The sequence below is a fragment of the Anas acuta genome, chromosome 2 (assembly GCF_963932015.1).
Source record: "Anas acuta chromosome 2, bAnaAcu1.1, whole genome shotgun sequence".
In the NCBI taxonomy this organism is placed as follows: domain Eukaryota; kingdom Metazoa; phylum Chordata; class Aves; order Anseriformes; family Anatidae; genus Anas; species Anas acuta.
In genome coordinates, this window is record NC_088980.1 from 123,874,140 (window position 1) to 123,898,080 (window position 23,941).

Sequence of the window (23,941 nt, forward strand, 5' to 3'; positions counted from 1 at the left end):
ATTCATGTGGCACGAAAAATATATTTCTCAGCAGTTGGTGGTTGAATGAGCACATTTAGTTAACAAGAGGCTTTGAATTCTGAACAGATTTTTAGTTCAGTTGCAATCTCATTTCTGATCGGATTAAAAATCTCCAACATGACATTGTCATTGCATTTTTGCTTAGCAGGCAGAGAGCATCTGTCATGGATAAGGAACTTTTTTTTATTTTGGAGATAAAACAGATTGAAGCAATTATTATTATTGTCAGCATGAGAAGATGTTACAGTGTTTATTTATTTCTTAACAGATTATAACAAAGAAATTCTTAGGAATGTTGGAAGAAAGAGAACAAATGGATAGGCAATTGGAAAACCACTGACTTCCTGTTTCTTATTTGTTCAATTTATATCTACAGATGTTTTATTCTTCCAAATGACACTATTCACTGTGAGAGGGAGCTGTACCAATCTGCCAGAGCTTGGAAGGACCACAAGGCGTACATTGACAAGGAGGTAGGAGATGTTTTGAAACCTGAGTGACACCTTTGCACTGCTACCTACCCATTCAAAGAATAATTCTGACTAGGCAATATTCTCTGCAGATCGAAGCTCTCCAAGACAAAATTAAGAATTTGAGGGAAGTTAGAGGACACCTAAAAAGAAGAAAACCAGATGAATGTGATTGTAGTAAACAGAGGTAAGATAGATAACATACAGAATTAGAAGCTATGCTGACTGATAAGGCTTAGATACTTCTCAAGTTTGGTTTGTTGGTTTTGTTTGTTTGTTTGTTTGTTTTCTTGGATGGTAAACAAAGAACTTAAGCACTATTGATATTTAAAACCGTTTTAGAAACTCATGACTAAGGTTAGCCTATTCAGGTGTCATTTCCATAGCAGGGAAGGAAAGAAGCTGATTCATAATAAGAGTGTCAATGTCTGTGCTGTCACTCTCCTGAGTGGAACTTATTTCTCTGCTGACTTGAGAAAAAATCAAAGTTAGCCTGTTTCTGGAAAGAGATTCAAGTGTGAGGAAACGTATCTTAATTCAAAATAGCTGAAAATGAAACTACCCCCCGTTCCAACTTTTAGTTAGATCTCTTTCAGGAGTAGACACCACTCTTTGAAGATGCATGTACAAATTTTAAGATTAAATTTGTTTGTATTCTACTAACATATTGAACCCAGCTGTAGTTTTACCACAGCCTAGCACAGGAGCACTCACACATATATAACTTCTTTAAACAAAATGAAAATCATGAGTCATTTTGTGTAGTTCCTTAAGAAAATGTCAAAGATGGTATGTTTCTGTTTTGTTTTTATGTTAAAATTAATTGTTTCGTGACTTGATGTTTCTTAATAATTTTCAATGTAGCTACTACAACAAAGAGAAAGGGGTAAAGGCCCAAGAGAAAATCAAGAGCCATCTTCATCCCTTCAAGTAAGTTTGCTGTCATCATCTTACTCTCTCAGCTAGCTTTTTGGTGACTGGAGAAATATGTATGATATTTTTGGAGCGTGAAAGGGGAGAGATGGGGAAAATAAAAGGTCATATATGGCAAGCTCTCACAACAAACCTTCAGTATTTTTGGACATACATATGAAGGTTTATGAATAATATTAAAAAGTCCTATTGATAGAAATGGAAGAAATTAATCATTTCAGAAGATGATTGATAAGCAATCGTTACAAAGATCCTGTTAAATCTAAATGCAAAAGCACATCACTTCTCATATTTGCTGAGGAAAGCACTTTGTTGTAACTGCTGGGATTGGAAGCTGAGCTGAAAAAGTCAGCATCCAAAAGGGCATATTCTCATCAGCTAATCTTTAAAAAAGCCATATAGACGTAAATATTGCTAATGCTCTTGTTAACCAAATAGAAACTGTTCTTCGTCAGACATGCCCAACTTTTTCTCTGAACAGAGAAGCAGCACAGGAGGTAGATGGAAAACTGCAGCTGTTCAAAGAGAATCGCAGAAGGAAGAAGGAAAGGAAGGGAAAAAAGCGACAGAAGAAAGGAGATGAGTGCAGCCTTCCTGGACTGACGTGTTTTACCCATGACAATAATCACTGGCAAACAGCACCTTTCTGGAATTGTAAGTCTGTGCAGAGGTAAACTAGGTTGTCCTCTGCTGTGTAAGAGTTCCCACTTCGTTTAGTCAGTCAGGTCATTATTTTGAAAAATGTCACTGAGCAGTGCTGCTGCTTCTATTCTGAAGTCTTAAGGAAGAATGTCACTTGAGTATGTATGAATGTCACATAGAGATGCTCTATGTGAAACACAGAAGAAGCAAAAAGGAGAGCTGGCCTGTTAAAAAGTAGACATTCATAACCAGCCACTGAGGTTCGTGTCACCTTTTGGTGATCAAGATGACCAAATATATTTGCTAGGAGTTGTGAGTCTTCAGCCTTGCAAGAGGGAAAGAAAAAGGAAGGAAAACCCTTTCCCCATCTGTATCCAAGCAAATTTGTGTGTGCCTATATAATGAAGCTAATCTAACCAATATATAGATTAGCAGAATTAAATAGCTGTGACACCATGAGATAGAATTAGTGTGATAGAATTAGACATTTCCTGTACCTCATACACATTTTGTCATTACTATGTCCTGAGGTGATAGTATTGATCTTGTCTTTTAGATTTAAGGTATTAATAAATACTAATGTTATCTTCAATCACTGTTATCTGTTGTATACAACTGTTTGAAAAATTCTGAGCTGAGGTTACAGGAAAAATGAGTTTTCTCTCACAAGATCGAACAGAACTCCTTACTTCATTTCCATTATGTTAAATCAAATTATTTACACATATTTAATGCAAAGTACAAAACTGCTGGCTGGGTCTTTGGAAATTTAAATTTTTCAAGAAATACTCATCCAGTATTATTGACAGGGAAAGATACTCATCAAGCATAAACCTGATATTTGTCCAGGCTGCAGATCTACTCTGGATCTCATAAAAGTGAGCAGAAGTAACAAATCCCTGAAATAGTAATTCGACATGTTCACCATACAAAATGAATTCTGCAAATACTCTGATTAATTTAAAGACCATGTGCATAATATTGCTGAGAAGTTTAGTGGAACTTTGACCTTTTCACTACTGTCCGACATAAAAGTTTCTGCAAACCTATTTTTTCCTAAGAAAAATGCTCAATCAATTTTTTTTGAGGGGACGGGGGCAAAATAGAATCATATCATCTGGTATTCAAGATGTGTATATCTGAATTAAAACCTTTTCCCTTTTCTTCCTTTGCTATGTTGTGGTTTTAGACAAGGGATTTATGACCAAAGATTTTGTCACAAACTCTTTCTTGTGACTTGACTGTTAAGTGCAGTAGCATTGTGTCACAAACCTTGGTACCTCAGTCTGCCTTAATTTTACGATTTTGATATCAAAGCCTATCATAAACAATTTATTGTGAAGAAAATACAAACACTATCCCTTATGAATTCTCCACATTATTCCCATTTTTGTTATTCTTAAAAAATTTAAAGTCAGAACTGCAGAATGCTCACTTACTGTGTAAGAACAAAATCTTATATCTAGAAAATATATTAAGTTCCTTTAAACTTCAGGGTATATAGATAACAATCCTACTGGGACATGCCTCAACATTTCTAGGCATTCAGCATTAACAAAACAACATTTTTCTCAGCTTTGGTGGCAGAGGAGGAAAAGTGATTGAAAATTTTACTTTCAAAAACTTGAAGATCAAATGGTGATTAAGGTACAATAATACGACTCTGAACAGAAAATTTGCTAAGAGCAAATACTCATTTCAATAAAGATGTTGTCTCTTACTGATAATCTGTTCTGACTGCACTAGAACTTTTGCTAATAAGATTTTTATGTCTTAAAAATTTCCTACAGCAGCTATATGCATGATTTTTGTTTTAAAGGCAACAATTAGATTGATGTATTGCTTTTTAATTGTGGAGTAGCAAACAGTTAAGAAAAGTGTTCTCATATTTCTGTGCATTCTGGCAATGCTCCAGAAAGAGTCATGGGGTAAAAAAAAATGTCTCTTTGATGCAGTTCATAACTGAAAGAAGAGCCAAGGTATTGATTCCAATAACATGGATGAAAAGGGCCAATACCGTTACTAGTTTTATAAAGTGTGTTAAACACAGTAACACTATTACAGAAAGCTACAGAACTAATTAAATAAAAATCTAAGGCACTATTAATATTTCATTATTGGAATTAAAAAGATATTTTTCTAAAACAAAGTGTTGTTATCAGTTTTACTCTTTAAACGTATTGTACTAAAACTAAATCATCTAATATTTGTGTTGACACTACCTATTGTCTCCTACTATTCTGTTGGTTAAACTACAGTTTATTGAAAAGAAATGAAAAGAGGCTCACCTACTATCATATTTGAAAATCTTGATATTGAACAAAATATGCAATATAAAGACCAATTAAAGCATATTTCAGTCCATATGTGATTTTACCCTAAAGTACATGTCTGTGTTTGGTTAGCTGAACAGCTGTCCATACTTCACCACGTTTGAGATCTTCATTTTCTCTAATGATGGCTTAGAGACATTAATCTCACATGTGACACCTAGCTCTTGGTGTCTTCAGTCTGGAGTGCAACCCTGCTCTATGTTTCCCCAGGTTAAAAGTAAAATAAACCATATATAAATGAGAACAGAGTAGAATCATAGAATCATAGAATATCTTGAGTTGGAAGGGACCCTTAAGGATCATCAAGTCCAACTCTTGACACCGCACAGGTCTACCCAAAAGTTCAGACCATGTGACTAAGTGCACAGTCCAATCTCTATGTTGATTTACAACAGTAAATAATCTTATCTTTTATTTTTAGGCAAAAAGCTTCTTACCATGATTAGGACTAAGTTGTCAATATAGTACTCTAGTTGAGTTTTCACTCTGCAGGTGTTTTATGGCAAGGGGCGCTCACATCAGAGTATGTCCTATTAACTATAGTAATTGCTTTATTCTGTTTTATTTAGGTATATATTTGAGAAATTTGCATGTTAACAAAGTTTGTAAGTTTGTCCTGTTTTAGATGAGACTCTAATGTTATTTGAATATGAGATTTTTTTTAATTGATTTAGAATTTAAGTAAATAATCTATACATTTTGCTAGTACAAGAAACAACCATATTATTTTTCAGCTAAGCTAATAACTGTTTTTTTTCTTTTACTTACAGTGGGCTCTTTCTGTGCTTGCACAAGCTCAAATAACAACACTTATTGGTGTTTGCGGACAGTTAATGACACCCACAATTTTCTCTTCTGTGAGTTTGCAACTGGCTTCTTGGAATATTTTGATATGAACACCGATCCCTATCAGGTAAACTCCTTTCCCTGTTACAAAATATTGCACGCTAAATTCCTCTGTTGGTTGTTTATCATTATTTTTGTTATTATTTCCAATAATAAGTATTTTCTCCCCCGTTCCTCTTTTTCTCAGCTGACAAATACGGTTCATACAGTGGAAAGAGGCGTTTTGAATCAATTACATGTACAGCTAATGGAACTGCGAAGTTGTCAAGGTTACAAGCAGTGCAATCCAAGGCCTAAGGGACTTGAAACAGGTACAAGCAAAGTAGAAGAGAGTGTCTATTTCTGTTGTATTGTATTATTGTCATCTCCTCAATTGTATCCATGAAGTCTCAATCTTTTAATTGTTGCTCTGAGTAAATTGGAATGATCTAAATACATCATCCTGCATAACTGCATGACCAGAAAGCTTCTTTGCAAGTTTGCGCAGGTTGTTATAGACAGACATTGATGAAAACAACAACATTTGACAGAAATTCTGCAGAAAGTTTATCATGTTATTTGCATGAAGCAATAACAAGCATACGCAGATCCTCTTACTCATAGCCATAACCCTTTTCTCTATTGCAGGATTTATTTGGTTAGGTTCTGCCTCCCAGTAGCAGATGAGATATTAAATCCTGTATTTATTCTGATTGCTCTTTGCCTGTATGACCAACCTTGGGCTCTACAACAAACTGGGACTTAACATTGCAAATTTCTAATCATATGTAGCCCTCTCTGTTTATAAGGAAAGCAGTATTTCTTTAGAAGATTCTCTGAATACAAAAATGGGTGGCATTTATACTTCATAAGTCTGAAATTCTTTGCACTTAAATTTGGTTGATAGAAATTGTGTTTGTTTGTTTGCTGTTTTGTTTTTGTTTTTTTTTTTTTTTTTTACAGGAATATTCCCTTATATGTATTTTATATTGTTGCATCTTTGTATCCCTTTCTTCAGCTACAAACATTTCTCTTTATTAATCATTTGGGGGTTTTATTGTTTTTGAAAAACTATGGTTTTTCAGTTCTTTTATATAAAACTTCCAGGAAATCTTTATTGGACTGCAACTCTGTCTTTATTTAACACAGTACATTTCTTTTTAGGAACTAGATGCTGTGCATGGAAAGCTACATTGTGAATGGTTTTACAAGTTCTAAACACTAACAAAAGTTACTCTTGTATTTTCCTATATCAGGAAATAAAGATGGAGGAAGCTATGATCCACACAGGTATCCACACTTTTTTATTCTCCTCAGCAGCTTCTTTCCAAATAATTGCATGATTCCAGTCCATTTCAACTAATGTCTGTATCCTGCCATGTTGCACACAACCATAGCTTTTGATGCATGCCTTTTCTAACTACTTTACAGTGACCTTGGCCTTTGTTTTTTAGACCTACCATTCTGCATTTAACTTAGCTTATTGTCACAGCAAGACTTCATACAACTCATGTTCCATGCCTGTATTTAGTAGATGTTTACACAGGGAAAATAGAATAATGTCTTTTGGTTGGTTTCCTGTTGCTGCTTTTTTGGTTGGTTTGTTGTTTTTGTTGTGGGTTTTTTTGTTTGTTTCTTCCTGTTTTTATTTAGGAAGTCTGTACATATGCTTTTTAAATTAATAATAGATGTGCTTAAAAGGCTTTCTGAGATGTATGTACTCAAAGAGCCTAGTCAAACCTACAGAAGTAAAGTAAAATCTTCTCACTGGCTTTAGAAATTTTTAGTAGATGCTGCTTTAAGCAAAAACAGTGCTCAGTTTGAGCAGCACATGCAGAGAAGCCAGAATTTCACTGGAAGTAAAGGCTCCTTTGGACAGGGGGACCTATGCTTTCAGACCAAATCTGACATGTGAAACTAAATCTTTTTAAAAGGTTGCAGTATTTGAACTGAGGAAGGACAATGGGTGAGATATTTTGTCCCAAATTCTCAAACCCAAGGTATGCAGGAAATACTGCTGTTTACAACTACATTTATCATATGTACCTGTTTATTCCAGCTACTCCTTCTGGTGGAGGAACCAGTCAAACATAAAACAAAAGCCTGATGAGGCTGAAAAATCCCCATTCCTCACAGTACAGCACTTGCTGTTCAGTAAGCAGTACTTGTACTAAGGGGAAAAACAGTTTAGAAGACGTCCATCAGATGTCATATTTAGACTTGATACCTTCTCACTGTATATCAGTTTTATACATTTTCATCACACATTTTACTTTGGTAGAGTAGCTCCTGATAACGCTGCTTGCCTGAGATGTAAATTGGGCCCGAGGAGTACACGAGTCTACAGAAAACTTTTTTTTTTTTCACAGAGTCTTTTGGGAAGAATCCTGTTATTAGCTCCCAGCAGCCAGGGAACAATTAAGAGAATGGATTTCAGTGTTTTGTAGTTCTCCAATTTAAGCAGCTATTTTTTCCCATGCAGCTAATTTCATATTTTCTCACTTGTATATTTTTGGGATGTGGGAAAATGATGTTTTTATTTGGTTATATCTCAGTTGTTTGCATTGCTTATAACAGACTAGTGGGAACTAGTTACTACAATGATAATCCCTGTAATTATGCTTTGAAGTCTTTCATTAGAAGACGTCCTTACAAGTATTCCTAGTTTTAACTACAGAGCTAACAGAAATGTCATCTTTGAATTGTAGGATTTCATGAAATAGTAGAACACCCAGAAATAACCTTTAAGTTATATCTTGTTGTGCAGTGTAGTAATGAAAATATTTTAATTTCTGATACCAAGTCAATAACAGTTATGCGACTGGTATAAATGACATGTATAGTATAACACAAATGACATTGCACAGCGCTGCTCCATTCCAAACACCCAGCTTCTCAGTGTACACAGGTGCCTGGGTTCAGCATTTGGTTCAACCCGTTTCCTGATGGAATTTTTTTTCTAAACTTTTTTTTTTTTTTTTAATTAACAAAAAACATTTCTTAGGAACCATTAAAAGGATATGTTAGAGGACCCTTTTTATGTTAGAATCATAGAATCATAGAATATCCTGAGTTGGAAGGGACCCATAAGGATCATCAAGTCCAACTCCTGGCACCGCACAGGTCTACCCAAAAGTTTAGACCATGTGACTAAGTGCACAGTCCAATTGCTTTTTAAATTTGGACAGGCTTGGTGCAGTGACTGCTTCACTGGGAAGCCTGTTCCAGTGTGCAACCACCCTCTCGGTGAAGAACCTCTTCCTGATGTCCAGTCTAAACTTCCCCTGCCACAGCTTAACACTATTCCCACAGGTCCTATCACTGGTGTTTACAGAGAATGGGTCACCTGCCTCTCCACTCCCCCTCGTGAGGAAGTTGTAGACCACGATGAGATCCCCCCTCAGCCTCCTCTTCTCCAGGCTGAACAGGCCCAGTGACCTCAGCTGCTCCTCATACGTCTTCCCCTCTATGCCCTTCACGATCTTTGTTGCCCTCCTCTGGATACTCTCCAACAGTTTAATGTCCTTTTTATACTGTGGTGCCCAGAACTGCACACAGTACTCTAGGTGAGGCTGCACCAGTCCGGAGTAGAGTAGCACAATCACCTCCCTCGACCAACTAGCAATGCCGTGCTTGATGCACCCCAGGATATGGTTGGCCCTCCTGGCTACCAGGGCACACTGCTGGCTCATATTCAGCTTGCTGTCTACCACAACCCCCTGATCCCTCTCTGCGGGGCTGCTCTCCAGCGTCTTGTCACCCTGTCTGTATGTAAAGTCAGGGTTGCCCCGTCCCAGGTGCAGGACCCAGCACTTGCTTTTGTTAAACTTCATGCAGTTGGTGATTGCCCAGCTTTCCTATCTGTCCAGGTCTCTCTGCAAGGCCTTTCCACCCTCATCCGAGTCCACAACTCCTCCAAGTTTGGTGTCGTCGGCAAATTTGCTCAGAACTCCTTCTAGTCCTACATCCAAATCATTTATAAATACATTGAAGAGAACTGGCCCTAAAATGGAGCCTTGAGGGACCCCACTAGTGACCATCTGCCAGCCAGATGTGTCCCCATTTACCACAACCCTTTGAGCCCTGCCTGTCAGCCAATTGCTCACCCATCATAAGATGTTTTTGTTATGTTGTATGCTGGACATTTTGTCCAGTAGGAACCTATGGGAAACCGTGTCAAAAGCCTTGCTGAAGTCCAAAAAGATTACATCAGCTGGTTTCCCTTGATCAACTAGGCAGGTGGTCTTATCATAAAAGGAAATCAAATTTGTTAGGCAGGACCTACCCCTCGTGAACCCATGTTGGCTGGGACCAATGACCACATTGTCCCCCAGGCACACTACAATAACTTCAAGAATCATCTTCTCCATGATTTTTCCAGGCACTGACGTGAGACTGACAGGCCTGTAATTGCTAGGGTTTTCTTTCTTACCCTTCTTGAAAATTGGCACAACATTTGCCAACTTCCAGTCTACTGGGACCACTCCAGATTCCCAAGATCATTGAAAATTAGGTGAGAGAGGTCCCTCGATGACATCAGCCAGCTCTTCAAGCACCCTGGGATGAATCCCATCCAGATGCATGGACTTGTATGGATCCAGGCAGAGCAGCAAATCCCACACATGTTCAGGGGAGGTTGGGAGTTTATCATGCCCACCATCATGGTCCTCCACCTCAGGGCACCCTGGGTCCTGAAGTCCATCATTAGTGTTGAAGACAGAGGCGAAGAAGACATTAAATGTCTCTGCTTTGCTTATGTCATTGTCTGTGAGGAGACCTTCCCCTTCAAGTAGCAGACCTATGTTTTCTTTGGTCCTCCTTTTTCTGTTCACATACCTAAAAAATTTTTTTTTATTGTCTCCCACAGACCTGGCCAGCTTCAACTCTAATTGGGCTTCGGCCACACGAATTTTCTCCTTACAAACATGAACAGCATACTTGTCGCCTGACCCTCCTTCCAGCAGCCGTACACTTTTTTTTTTCACCTAAGCTCTAGTAGAAGATCCCTGGTTAGCCAGGCTGGCCTTTGGTCCCATCTGCCTGACTTCTGATAATTTGGAATTGCCTGATCTTGTGCTTTTAGGAGGCAGTGCTTAAAGCTTGACCAGCACTGATGGACGCCAATGCCTTCAAAACCTGCAGATAAACCAGTGAAATAAGAAAGGAAAAACCCTGTGCTGCCAAGTCATTTGAACCCCTTCCTGCATAATTTCTCAAATCAGAGCTGCTTCCACTTCAAAATGTCCTAAGTTAGTACAGCACTGCGGGTGTTACAAGCACAATATTGGTACAATGGGCCTGAATGAGAACAGCCAGTGTAGTGCTGTTTGCTTAATACATAGGGAGAAACTTTAGCAGGGAAGAATTTGTGTTACTTGTGTCCTTTGACATGTGGACCACGAATCCATAGATAACAGGATGTGTAAATCAGTCTCCTCTTTCCTGCTTGTCCATGGTCTTTCAAAGCCACTAAGGAAGTTACTACCTACTTACCTTTAGTGGAGATTCATCCACATGTTGTGTTAGTTTGGGGATAACACAGCCACAGATAGCATCATGGGACTCTGAGGCACAATAGTATTGGACAATGAAGTTCAGATAATGCATGACTTTAAAAAAAAAAAAAAAAAAAAACAACTGAAGATGCTTTAGTATGAACAGTTAGTAACACTTTTCGTCTCTTTTGGGTCTGTGATATAGCTGAGAGATTTCCTAATATCCATAGAGGGAAACCACTGATGTGCTGTTACTCAAATGCAACTCATCTGCATTTTCCTGCTTCATGCCTGTTTGTAATGAGATTTCTTACAGGAGAAAACCTTTTCTTTCCTCTCCCTTTCCCCCTATATACTTTCATTTCAGTGAAAAACTTCATGCTTACTACTAAGTTGTGGAATTAATCTGTGAGTTGGCTTGCTCTGTCAACAAACATAGACTCAGCTGTACGACCTTAAGGCAGCTTTCCTATTTGTTTAACATGTATGAATACAAGTTACCTTTGTTCCATGCATTTAAACAAGTTATTTTTTTTTCTGCTTAACATGAAGGTCATGGAACAATTTCCAGTGCCTTCCCAGCTGTGAAAATCCTCACTCATCAGCAGCGAAACTGAGACTGCAGAAGCAGTCCAACAATTAGAGGGGAAGAAATAGTTTCAGTATGATGGACCATTTAGCTCTGGCTCAGCCTTTGAGCTATGTTATAGAAATACAACAAGCTCTTTGCTGATCTGAATTCTCTGCCACACAGCCCTGTTGCCCCACTACTGGGGTTTGATGAGGAACTCTGCTCCTCCACCCTTGGACAGACAGCAGAGGCTCTTCTGGGCCCTAAGACACCACCCTGGCCTCTTCTCTGCCCCACACTGCCCTGGTCCATCCCCAAAATTGTTACTGATAAATGGCAGCACTCCTGTTTCAGTTTCTGCCATACACCAAAGCACTTTGGCCATTGACTCTCTCTATGGAAGTTTATTGTCCTATGCAGGTTCTGATATGGCATATAAAAAACAATTTACAAAGCTGTCAATACAAATAATAACAAAGCAAAAAATAAATAATTTATCATTTGTAGTGTAGTTAACCTCTTTGAGGGTTGATGACTTTTCTGATTTTTTGATGAATTTGAAGTTCCTTTTGATTAATTTTGATTAATTTTGAAATTCCCCAAAACTATATCCCTTCCTGTGACATTTCCTAGGGCCCTTTATACCTCTAAGCACCAGAATATTAAGATTTATTTCTTGAAATCTCTGCAGTACTTCATTATTATTATTATTTGTTTGTTTCAGGAAACAAATTATTTATCATTTAACTTCTTAAGATGTTGCTCATGGCCATGCTGTGATTTCATTTCTCTTGTCTACTTCAGGAAAAGATGAAAGCAAGGCACCCTGTCATAACTGCTCTACCAAATCCAAAAAACTTGTGTTGCTTCCAAGCCACTTTATACTGGGAAACAGAACCATAATTCTGTGGGAAAAACTTTAAAAAAATAAAATATATACATTTTATGTTGTAAAATATTTGCAGCTGTCGTTTTAGATGAAGAAATATTAATTAAGAGCAAAGATTCAGTTTACAAGAAAGGAAAGTGATTTCATTCTGGTGGGAGCAGAATGAGGCTTCTATCAGAATGAGGCTCTTCATAAGAAAAACTCAAATTTCTTTTTTCCAACTATGACAGTATTTTCCTGAGTTTCCATATGATGGACTAAATATTGGAGAAATTCTTTCTACTAAGAAATGATGGAATAGTAAAGAAGGAAAGACTGTAAGATAAAATAGATACACATTGTATCTGCTGTTTTACTTGAATGAGAAAAGGCAAGTTAAAATGCAAATAATTAATAGAGATGTCAAGAATTCACTGTAGGAATGAAGAGTCTAATATCGATAAGTGTCTGTACTCAGTTTGCACTGTTGGACTATAGCCACTTGAACTTCCAAGGTAATTAGTACTACCTTACCAGCCTGTACATTTTTCAGAAGAATGTCATCGCAGTGAATTAATTACTAAATATTGCTTACAAGACTTTTTTGTAAGGACAGATCTGCCACTACCCCTGAATGGCTTTTGCATTACCTGATTAGTTTTTCCTTGTAGGCCACTTTGTGGGTAAAATCTTTGGATGAAAGACAGTCTGTGCAGTGAATTTAATGAAATAGTGGTGTTAGGTGTTACTTATCAGTGTAAAATGAGCTTCACAGTACATCTGATAATCTGGGTCACTATAGTCACTGCAGTGACTTTTAAAAATCTTTTGGAAATGGATATCCTTCACAACTTTTTTTTTTTTTTCCAGCTATGATGAGTGTAAGAGGTACTACCATTGCTACTTACAGACTCAAGTCTGTGCTTTTTATTCAGACATATTGTCTGACAAATCTGTTGGATACTTTCTTTGAAAGCTTTTTATTTTTGTGGGGAAAAAAAAAAAAACATTTAGAAGATACTCTATATTTTAATAACATTTTATGTAATAGTACAGTCCTATAATTCACACCAAGTTGTTACAGTTTTTATTTCTTGTACATGCTCCATGTAAATTAAAATGAATATTTACAGAGTAAATATAAAAGCTACCTTTGGCTATCTTGTATTAAATAAAATGTGGCTAGTTGTTTTGCAGACCTTATGTCTCAAGCTATTTCTACACCAAATTCCTATGGGCTTGGTCAGCAATGGCTTTCAGATTCAGGCCCAGTTATTACACTTTTTATTCATCACATTCTTTGGTGGAGTGTTTAGAAAAGGCAAATGGATTATTTGTGTACTGAAGCAAGTTTTTTGCCTTGAAATATCAGAGGGAAGATTTGCCTTTAAATGACATCACAAAGTCCCATTAGGCCAGATTCTGCTCAATTTTACCAGCCCAAGGATGCAGCAGAAGACATGGGTTTTACCAGTGTGTGTTTAGCAGGAGCTGTGAACACACCTGAGGCCACAATCACTAATGAGACGACTGAAGATGTGGAGCATCTTATGTTTTCACCTACATATGCTACGCATAGTGGTGCTTTCAAGCAAATGGAAGTAGAAAAGCACGTGGCAGCTTTGCTTGCACTTTTACACTGGTGTTCACCATTAGGCTTTATTCTTTCTTTTAACAGAGGACAGTTATGGGATGGATGGGAAGGCTAACCTGGCCAATTTCACTGACAACATCAACTGGCAAGGACTGGAAGACTTGTACAGTGTGAATGAAAGTGTATATGAATACAGATACAACTATAGACTTAGTCTGGCTGACTGGACTAATTACTTGAAGGATGTAGATAGAATGTTTGCACTGCTGAACAGTTACTACCAGCAAAATAAAACAGACAAGGCTAGCACTGCTCAAAGCAATGAGGATGAGGACGAATCATCTACATCAGCCTTGGCGGAAATGACTTCTGCTGAAGAATCGAGCGGCCTGACTGATGAACAGTTGAGGCTTATTGTGCCAACAAACTTTGCAGCCCTAGCTTTGAGCACCGTGAATTTAAGTCAGGAGAGGAAACTTGAATTAAACAATGATATTCCTGAGAAAAGTAGTTTGAATGATGCACACTGGAGAAATAATCATCAAGATGAAAAATGGAGAGAGGATAAAGAGTCAGACCGCTTTAATATGGATTTCAGTGGGAACGGTTTGATAGAGTTGGAGTCCCGGCATAGCTTCATGCTACAACGTGTCAGCATTCCTCAGAAAGACACTCATCAGGACAGTGATGCTATGGAAGATGTATTTGGCGATCAAATATATCTTCCTGTGAGGTCCAATGAACCCCTTGTTCATCAGGCTGTAAACGTATCCATTAGGGATTCACCTATCAGTACCCAGGAAAGAGGAACTTCCTTGAAAAAAAAGAAACAGAGTCTTACAGGGGAAACTTCACAAATTCGAAATGTAGAAGGCAGTGCCTCGTCTCCACTCTCCTTGGATTAGATCAAGTGGCAGACCATTAAATAAATTCTCCTTTTTATTATTAGCAAACTAATAAAGGTAATCATGACAACTGACATTCCATGTTCACTGTAGATACATTTTGCAGCTAAATTGAGACCAGCTCAGTATTTGTCTATGTGTATTTACTTCATTCACACGCACATACCTTCACAGTGAATCTCGACACTGGAAAAAGTTTTCCAGCATTTTAATGAAAAGAAACAGTGTTAACTTTCTAAAGCAGTAGCACATTCTCTGTAAGCTAATATTATTTCTTCGAAGAGGATGTTCAAGTTATTTTCTCTATTTCCAAATGATCCCACCATGAATGAATGTTTCATTTCACCCAATCTGTCTGCATAATGTATTTTTGATAAATTATTTTAACCACTGGAAATTCCTAATGTCACACTTTTGAGTAAAATAATGTTGCACTTTTAAAATCTGTATGCCATACCATTTATGAATCTAATAACTTACCTGTTCTTAGTTTGCTCATTGTCTAATGTATTTGTGAAACCGATAAATAGATTAACAGGAAAAAGGTAATCAGCACGGATTGTGGAAACAGAATGAATCTTATTTTAGCAAAGATATTGCATGTTTTTGTTACTTTGTTTTAATTAAATTTACTCTCAGAAAGGTATGGCTAATAATTATTAATTGTAGGAGGATCTGTTTAAATTGGATTGTTTCCCTATATATTGATTACGTCAGTATTAAAAATACACGATTTTTTTTTGACTTTTCTTTTTTTTTCCTGATACTGGTAGAAAGGTTTACATCAATATGTACACACTTTTGTCAGCACATCTGATTTTTACTGGCTTGAATCTTGAAGTCATTCTTTTCACTTTGATCTTGAAATCATTATTTTCATTTTGACACTTAAATTCTTATTTTGTTTTGTTTCAAGCAGGCATAAAAGGGAATGATAAAATTATGTTAGATTTACATTATTCCAGATATAAAAGGCAAATGAGTGAAAAAGTTGTAGCTTAGATAATATCTGTTGTATTGTTATAATTTGTTTCTTGAACTTTACCATACATTAAATTTTATAAAGTATAATTCAAAATTTACTTTGAAAATCTGTACTACTAGAACTTAATATCTTCCCTTGCTTTTTTTTTTTTTTTAAATAAATTTCTGAATAATTAGCTCAACAACAAAAAAAGGAGAATTACCTCAAACAGGTGTAATTCCATAGTGTCCAATTCATGGGAGTGTTTCCTATCTGTTATGTTTCCTAGTGTAGCGAGTATTTTTTGGTTATTGCAAGCACTGCAATTTAAACTTACATTCACCACATTGTATTTTAAGTTGAAACTTTTTACAAAGGAAATTCTTTTAGTAGGATTTTAATAATTTTAAGAAGCAGTCTTTTTGATGGACTCTGTACATATGTTAAAATTAACTAGCTCTATCTGATGTATGTGTTATGGGCTGATTGATAGAACAAACGTATTTATGGTCATGAATGATGCTATTTGTACATAGATTTCAAGTTACTAGGATACAGACTGTGTTTTTAAATCTTGTATATTTCTGTGATACTTTTATAGAACAATTCTGGCTTCGGGAAAGTCTAGAAGCAATATTTCTTGAAATAAAAAGTGTTTTACTTTACCTGCTTCAGAGAAGTCCAGATGATCCAGCTTTCCTAGTAATTGACTTATTTTAAAAATATGTTTACAGTTTCAGTTTTAAGAATCCATCCACTTTCAAAGCAATGGGTAATGAAATAACACACTACATTCTGTTAGTTATAAATTATTCCTGGAGATTGTGAATAATATATATTTTTTGTTTAAGACATGCTGTGATTTATTTATTTTTAATCCCAATTCACCTGATCCTTTCTTCCTTGAAGTCAGGGCTCCTGGCAGCACAGCTGGCAGTTCTCAGGAGTAAAGCAATATTACATGGTGCCATCCCCTGGTTCCTCCCTGCAGAGCTCTCCCTACAACAGCAAAGTGCAGCAGACTGGACATGTAGGGCTGTAGGGCTTAATGAAAATAGGCCATGGGTCTTCAGAAGGAGTGTCTCCTTGCACGAGTCCGCAAAAACAAAACAAAACAAAAAAAGTTTTCAAGGAACCTCACTCATACCTTTGTGCAGGGAATTACCAAGCATCAAGCACGTGCCCTCCATTCTCAGAAAGTACATTTCCTTGAAAGAATTTACTAAGGTGCTTGCTCCTCTCCTAATGCTTGAGCAGACACAGAGAAGGAATGGTGCAACAGCATGGTCTTTTACCCTCACATTTACCCTTCTAGTCCTTCCTATTTTAGTGACAGCATAAAGTACTCACTCAGGAAATGGAAGATAGGAGTCTGCATCCTCCTCAGTGTGAAAATGGTCTACCTTCCTTCTTCCAGGACAGTGCCTTGCCCTCCAAACTATCAGATAGTGTAGGTGGGAGCTTTTCTAACAGCTCTTATTGCAGTGTGGAGGAAAAAGAAAATAAATAGAAAACAGACTCATTGTATCAGGATTTGCTCAGGATTTTTCTCAAGGCCTGAGCACCCATGGGTGATTGTTGCCCAAGAGGTGTTATCCTGTAATAAAACTTCGTCCTGTAGCTTCAGCAAAAAGCAATCCTGTCTGAGTGCTCTGACACCACTCTGCAGCCAGAACCAAAGTGCAGTAGAAGAGGTACGAACTGCAGAGTCATTTCAGAAACATATGTCCCATCTGAAGGGATGCAATCACAGCCTTAGCTGCCTCGAAGCTGCCTGGGATAATTTTACTCCCACTCAGGCAGCAGATGTCAGCGCAGAGCCGCACAACTGTTCTTCTCCTGTGGCCCTTGCACTGCCTGCAGTGCTTTTCAACCCCTCCTGCCGAGGTAACTCATTTATGCAGTTTTAAACTAGCAACAATGCCCTTCATGTGATAGAAGTCTATTGATAGCTTTATCCACAGCCCACTCCTTGATTTAATAGTTCTACTGTTGGACACTGGAGACATTCATTCTGCAAAATGCTCTTTAATATGGTTATATGTATTGGAAAATTAAAATGGAGATTCCTCACCACGAGCTTGGAGGTCAGACAAGAACAGGGCCCCACAGGTTTGTCCTCCAGTCTGTGAAACAGCAGCTCCTCGCTGGTTGCACATGTTGGCTGAAGCTGCCTGAGGGCTCAAACCTGCAGTACTGTTCATATCACTGTGGTTTCTGACTTAGGTCACAAACTAAGTGCACTTAGATGCTTCATAAAGCCAAGCTGTGTTCTGAATCAATGCAAATTCAGCTGCTACATGGTAGCAAATTTTCCTTTGGTCAAGGCTGTTTTTCATCAGAAAGAAGCCACAGCTTACCCGGCCATGAAAAATGCAATACAGGTCGAAATACTTTTGGCATAAAGGCTCAGCAATGAAGCATGTCTAGAAAAATACATTCAACTTTAACTGTTCTTTGGATCTTGAAAACAAGGCTGCCCTGGGACAGAATTTTCATTTATGGATATATCTATGCTTATAAATAAAAGTGATCTCAGAAAGTGAGAGACCTTGCTCCAAAACTAAATAGTATGGCCTAGCTCACATCCACGCTGCAAGACCAGGTGGGCCACAGCCACATTATGAAGCACTTAGCCCTGGGGCTCCTCTTTGCTCTGCTGATTTTGGGTCTGGGGTACTAAAATACATTTTCCATTTGTTTTCATTTTTAAATCATGCAGCATTACAAAAGTATGTTGCTTTTATGGTGTGGTACTGTGGTGTGTGCTACAGGCCTGAGGTGTTGCATGAGGACATGTGGGTCCCTGTTGTATTTGGTGTTGGGAGGAACAAGGAGACCAACCCTGTCTCAGCCACTTCTGACATTTGGGAGCTGTCTGTGGCACAGCCCGACCACACAAAACACGTGGAGGTAGCCTGCTGGTGTGGTCCAAACTAGAGCCATGGAGTGAAATAAACACTACACAGTGCAGACATCAGGAGTCTCATCCCTAGGTTCATGCCCTGGGCCTCTATTGAGCAGTGTAGATGCACATAGACTTGTACCCTACGTGTTTTTCTAATTCTGATGATATCTAGTTCAAACAAACTTGTATTTCTTTTCATGTAACCAATATAAATCGAATTTAATGCTAGAGGAAATGGAAAGTGGAAAGATTTGGTTTTCTCTGACTAAGCACTAAAAAAGTAAACACTTCATCACCTTATCCAGACTGATTGCACACTGATGCAGATACCTTTTTGTTTGTTTGTTTGTTTTGTCATAAATAAATAAAACACACTTGATATGCTATTTTTTTATTTCCAAATATCAAGTATTCAAGAGTTTGTTTTGTAAACACATGTTTACAACAGATGCTGACAATAGATTTCATGAAACAATGTGTTACACAGCTTTAAAATTATTCTAAGCTCTGCTGAGAAATAAATATCCATTAAAAATCCCCCCATACAGGAGCCTAAAATATGAAGAAAAAAAAAAAGAGAAAAAAAAAAAAAAAAGCATAACCAATTAGTCTCTTTTTACCACAGCACAGCACCCACACACTCATACAGTCAGACATACTCTACGAATTTCCTTAATACTCTACACATTTGCTTAATAATTAGTTGTTGGTGTTTTGTTTTGTTTTTTTTTTTTAAAAAAGAACTAAACACTTACAGGCAGTGTGCCCATTCCATGCTCCTAACATGCTACCCAGATTATTTTGTTGCTGTTCTGCTTAAATCATTTGGTAGAGGTATGCACTGCAGCTGAGGGCAAAACTCCCATTTGCTCAAGTGGAGGAAAGAGCAGGTCTGTTAGGAGGAAAGCCTTCACTGAATCATGGATCACAGTGACTCCACATTCTTCTTTTGTTGTTTTTCTTGTTTGTACAGAAACAATTCAGGATTATTTTGTACAACTGTTTGCTTTGACATTTCCCTTTATGTTTTCAAAAGTACCTTTGTTAAAAGAGGTAAAATTTCTGACCTACCAGTCTGAGGTGTACCTCTTAGTGCTATTTAGGACACAAATGCCTCCTCTGAATGAGCAGTCCAGACACAATAACACAAAATAATTATCTTTCAGAATTCAAAATGGAAAGGCAAAATATTGCCTGAAAGATACAACAATCAAAAAACTATTTTAAATCTGAGCTCCCTTGAAAATTGGCCTAATTTGGCCTTTTTCCATTGGTGCAACTTGAACTGGTTTTTATTCCACCCCTCTCTTTCTGATATTTCATGGAAGAACATTAATATTTCAGATCTGAATCCTCATTTTAATACAAACTCTTACTAATGTTGCCTGGTTAAGAGGTTCCAGAATTTCCTGTCATTCCCATAGCATTTATTTTCAGTCTCTGCATATGCAAAGCCACTAAATAAAGTAACATTCTAAAGAAGGAAGAATACATCCTACACGAGATTTCTGTGGTCTGTATAACTTCTACATTAGCCATTAGTGCTGAGTCAAATCCTATACTGCCTCCTAAAGTGACTTTCCCACAGAAGAGCTAGGCAAAATTGGACCACTAGGAACTATAAACACTGTCTTTGCTGGAGCAGTTCCAGCCTTTAAGAATAAAAACACATGCAGTTGCACAATTGACATGTCTTGAATATGTCATTTAAGTCATCGTGAATACATCATAAAATACTTCAGTACCTATTAGCACCACAGTGTTGTTTAGCCCAAAGATTATCAAGCTCACTTTTCCTTGAGCTGACCGATGTTTTGGATGCTTTTTGTAGCCCTTCATGAATTCCACAGCTTTTCACCTATTCTATATCATAAGAAAAAAATAATGTTACAGGATAACATTGTGACAGCTAATTTGAGACAGAAAAAAAAATAAAATACAGTATACACAATGGATAAAGTAATCATTAGAAGAGTAGAATGGAACCTGAATAAATAAGTATCTATTTTACTGAAACCAGTAAAAGTTTGGAGCTACTTTGAACTTGCGGAGCTAGACCTGTGTTTAAAAGGCTGAATTAAGTCGAAAGAAAACAGTTTATCTGAAGGATTAGAGGCTCATGGGTTTATGCTAAAAATTACGGTTATTAACTACATCTGGTTACAGATATGGATATGGATATTACCAGCTGTCCTCCTTACTTTATGTAGCATACTCTGGGAAAGGATAGGGAATATTTTCTTTCTGAGGATCAGCTAAGATTTCAAAGCTTTGGCCATGTAATAGCATGCATTAGTGCAGTAACGTATTCAGTAACAAAGTTAAGGAAGAAGAATCACATGAATTTTGGCCATATCTTTTCTCCACAGTGAAGGCTCCCATTTCTACTCTGTGACAATGTTTACCTTTTCCAATTGTTATTTGTAAAATAAGATGTTATATATGAAAAAAAAGACAAAAACTTAATTCTATACCAAAGAATTAACGTACCATTTTGATGTCAACTGCCTGTTTTTTAATCAATCTGAAAGATAAAAATCTCTCTAAAATCAAGTCCAATGTGAAAAACCTGAAATATGTTGATACAGACTTAATCTACAACCAGCAAACACTCTGTTCAAAGCTATGCCAATTCACATTGCAGTTGAGGTAAATCTCTGTTTCCAGGTGTTTTAAACCCCTGGAAAGCAGACACAGCTGGATGGCTTCAGCTGTGGGAACCCAGACAATGCAGCATAACATTTCCTATGCCGTTATAAAAGAGAGAGTATTGAGAAAAGAGACAAAGATAAACATGTTAAGGAAATATTTTGTCTTTGATCTACAAAAGCAGAAGTACTAACCAATGATCGGAGTATAAAAACTAAACAAGTGCTTTATGTCACTTAGTTCACATATACTTGCTAAAGTGTCAGTTTGTTAAGGTCCAACACAAGGTACTGGCCCAGTTCTTCAGCCTCATTGTCAGACCAATGAGGCTGAGAATCTGGTTCCAAAATTGCAGTAAGACACTTTGGACCTATTTATCGTCAGTTTTATGTCAATATAACACCATGAAGAGCTGTGGTATTATACATACAGGAAGTGTAGTAAGGCAGCAGTAATTCAGGCAATTTGGGGAAAAATCTGCAAGAACAGTACAGAAGGTGCTGACCCCTCTCCCCAGCCATGTTCACCGGAGTTCCACAGAGCAGACGGTGCTCTCTTCCATATGTGGAAGATACTGAAAAACTATCATTTGAACCTTTAGGTCCAAATTCTGTGAAAGGGCACAGTCTTTTATTGTCTTTATGGCCAAAAAGATGCCCTTATTTAATCTGTATCCACACATAATACCTAGATTTACAGCCAAAATTCATAAAACACATGAATGGTGTGTTTTGTCATCCAGATCTAGAATATACCTTTGAGCAAGTCCACAAAATATTTTGAATGCTAACGTGACCATTATCTGAGATGATCTGACACAAGCCATCTCTGGCTGGATTAGGTGACATTAGATGACCTCATCAGGGTGACAAGTTGACTTGTGCCTCTTGCTCTGGAGCTAGATAACTCTACTGCCTGGTGTAGACATGCTCATGATGCCCTCTGCTTCTGTATGCAGACTATTAATTTCCCTCACTGTGTAATCAATCCTCCTCCCCTTCCTTTTTCTAGTTAGGGTTCTAGTAAAAAGTTTTACAGTTTATATCACTGAATGTTGCTACTTAGAACTGTCTTAAATTTGCAATTGAAAACTTCCTTCATTGCCAGATATATAAGTAGCCACATGTGAATGCCACAGGGAAGTACTTGAGTGCTACTTTGTGCTATTCTGGTGAAAATGATCACTGAATCCATGGGGAAAAAAAAGACATCTTAGCATGGAAATTACCCCTTGGGTAAAGGAACTCCTTTCTGAATGCACATGGGATTCAGTCCAACACCTATATACATGCATTATTTTTAAGTGCATCACTTAACTATATAAACTTACAATGTATTTAAGTGTTCTGTTGGATCTGAGCCATAATGAATAAATAGTTATGCTATAAATTCATGAGCTATATTTAAAAAAAAAAAAAAAAAAAAAAAAAAAAAAAAAAAAAAAAAGCAAGCATATATGTTTGAAAACACTACACTCAGTTGTTTGTAATTAATTTAGGAGCTTTCAAATATATTTCTAATATCTAGGAGGAGATTTGTTCCCCTAGTTCACTTACAGAACAGCAAGTTCTGAAGAACAGCATGTTATTACGTGTATTTTTAAAGGTACAATGGCTGGACAAAGAGCCGAAAGCTTCCAATTACATATCAATTGCACTGTAACATTCAACTCATTTCTGGTAGCTGTTTACACTGTCTTGAAAGGATAGCTCCAAAACACCAGTTCCAAATTATACCGTATTATATCCAGTATGCTCATGAGGAAAAGAGGACCAGAAATGCAGGGCTTTGCCTAGTATTCGATCTACAGGCATTCACTCTCCAGCTATACCAGCCAAGACCACAACTGGAAGCTCTACAAACTACTCTCCTAACAGTACTGTGCTCATACGCACCCAAGGCTATGGCTATTCCCTTTCTAAAATCTTCCCCTTTTTAAGGAAACACGTATGAATGCTAAGCCAGGATGGGAGGATAATCTCTTCAGTCATTTTTTCATGTATTTCTCTAAACTAGGAATAACTGGTGCAAGAGGAATTTAGGCAATCCTCATAGCATGAAGCCTCCCTGGGGACTTGTAGTTAACCTCTCTTTGTCATTGTTCCATTTTATCCCTGGCTGGTTAACTGCAGGTAGCATACTTTGCCTACCAACAGCAGCGTGTGGCTGAACAGGACCCCTGCCTTACCTTTTCTTGTGCTTGCTGCTAACCAAAGTTAAGCGTTTGTGGGTAGAGAGGAGGAGGGCAGCACTTACAACAAATTAAACCAAAATGACTTTGGAACTTTACATTTCATGGTCAGGCAGTTTCATGACAACTCTGCTTCCTTCAGCAATGATAGCCTCCGAAAATAGTGTTTGCTCAGCAGGTCTCAGTCCATATTTCAGTCAGTGTTGACAACACTGGAATTGACTTCTCTAATGAGTTACTGTTTTTACCCTGCATGCCTTTATTGGCTTATTTTAGACTGTTACAGCTTACTCATAATAAAGCCTCCTTCAGGAACAAATCAAAAATTGGCCAGAGGCTGGGTTTTCTTTCCTTCACAGGATGCTGATTTAATTACATGATTTTGTAGAAATATATTGTGATAATTATCTATATCAAAAATACTAAAGTATTTTGATGTTATTTTTGCTAAGCATATAATTTTGAAAGGAAAATTAAAAGGCTACAGAAGGTATGTAAACACAGGTTTTTCAGCATTTCCAAAGGGAGCATCTTTCCCTCTACATTCCAATTTCTCAGACCTTTTTTTTAAA

At 37.4% G+C, this 23,941-nt stretch overlaps 1 protein-coding gene across 1 annotated transcript in view; it reads left to right on the top strand.

Annotated features, from left to right (window-relative positions):
• Window positions 1-19,256, top strand: part of SULF1 (sulfatase 1) — a 131,571-nt gene extending 112,315 nt beyond the window's left edge. Inside the window, 7 exon segments of the mRNA XM_068672052.1 lie at window positions 398-494; window positions 584-678; window positions 1,356-1,421; window positions 1,906-2,078; window positions 5,170-5,312; window positions 5,433-5,556; window positions 13,837-19,256. Coding sequence (XP_068528153.1) covers window positions 398-494; window positions 584-678; window positions 1,356-1,421; window positions 1,906-2,078; window positions 5,170-5,312; window positions 5,433-5,556; window positions 13,837-14,657 — 1,519 coding nt within the window. The 3' untranslated portion in view covers window positions 14,658-19,256.
• The last annotated feature ends 4,685 nt before the right edge of the window (window positions 19,257-23,941 follow it).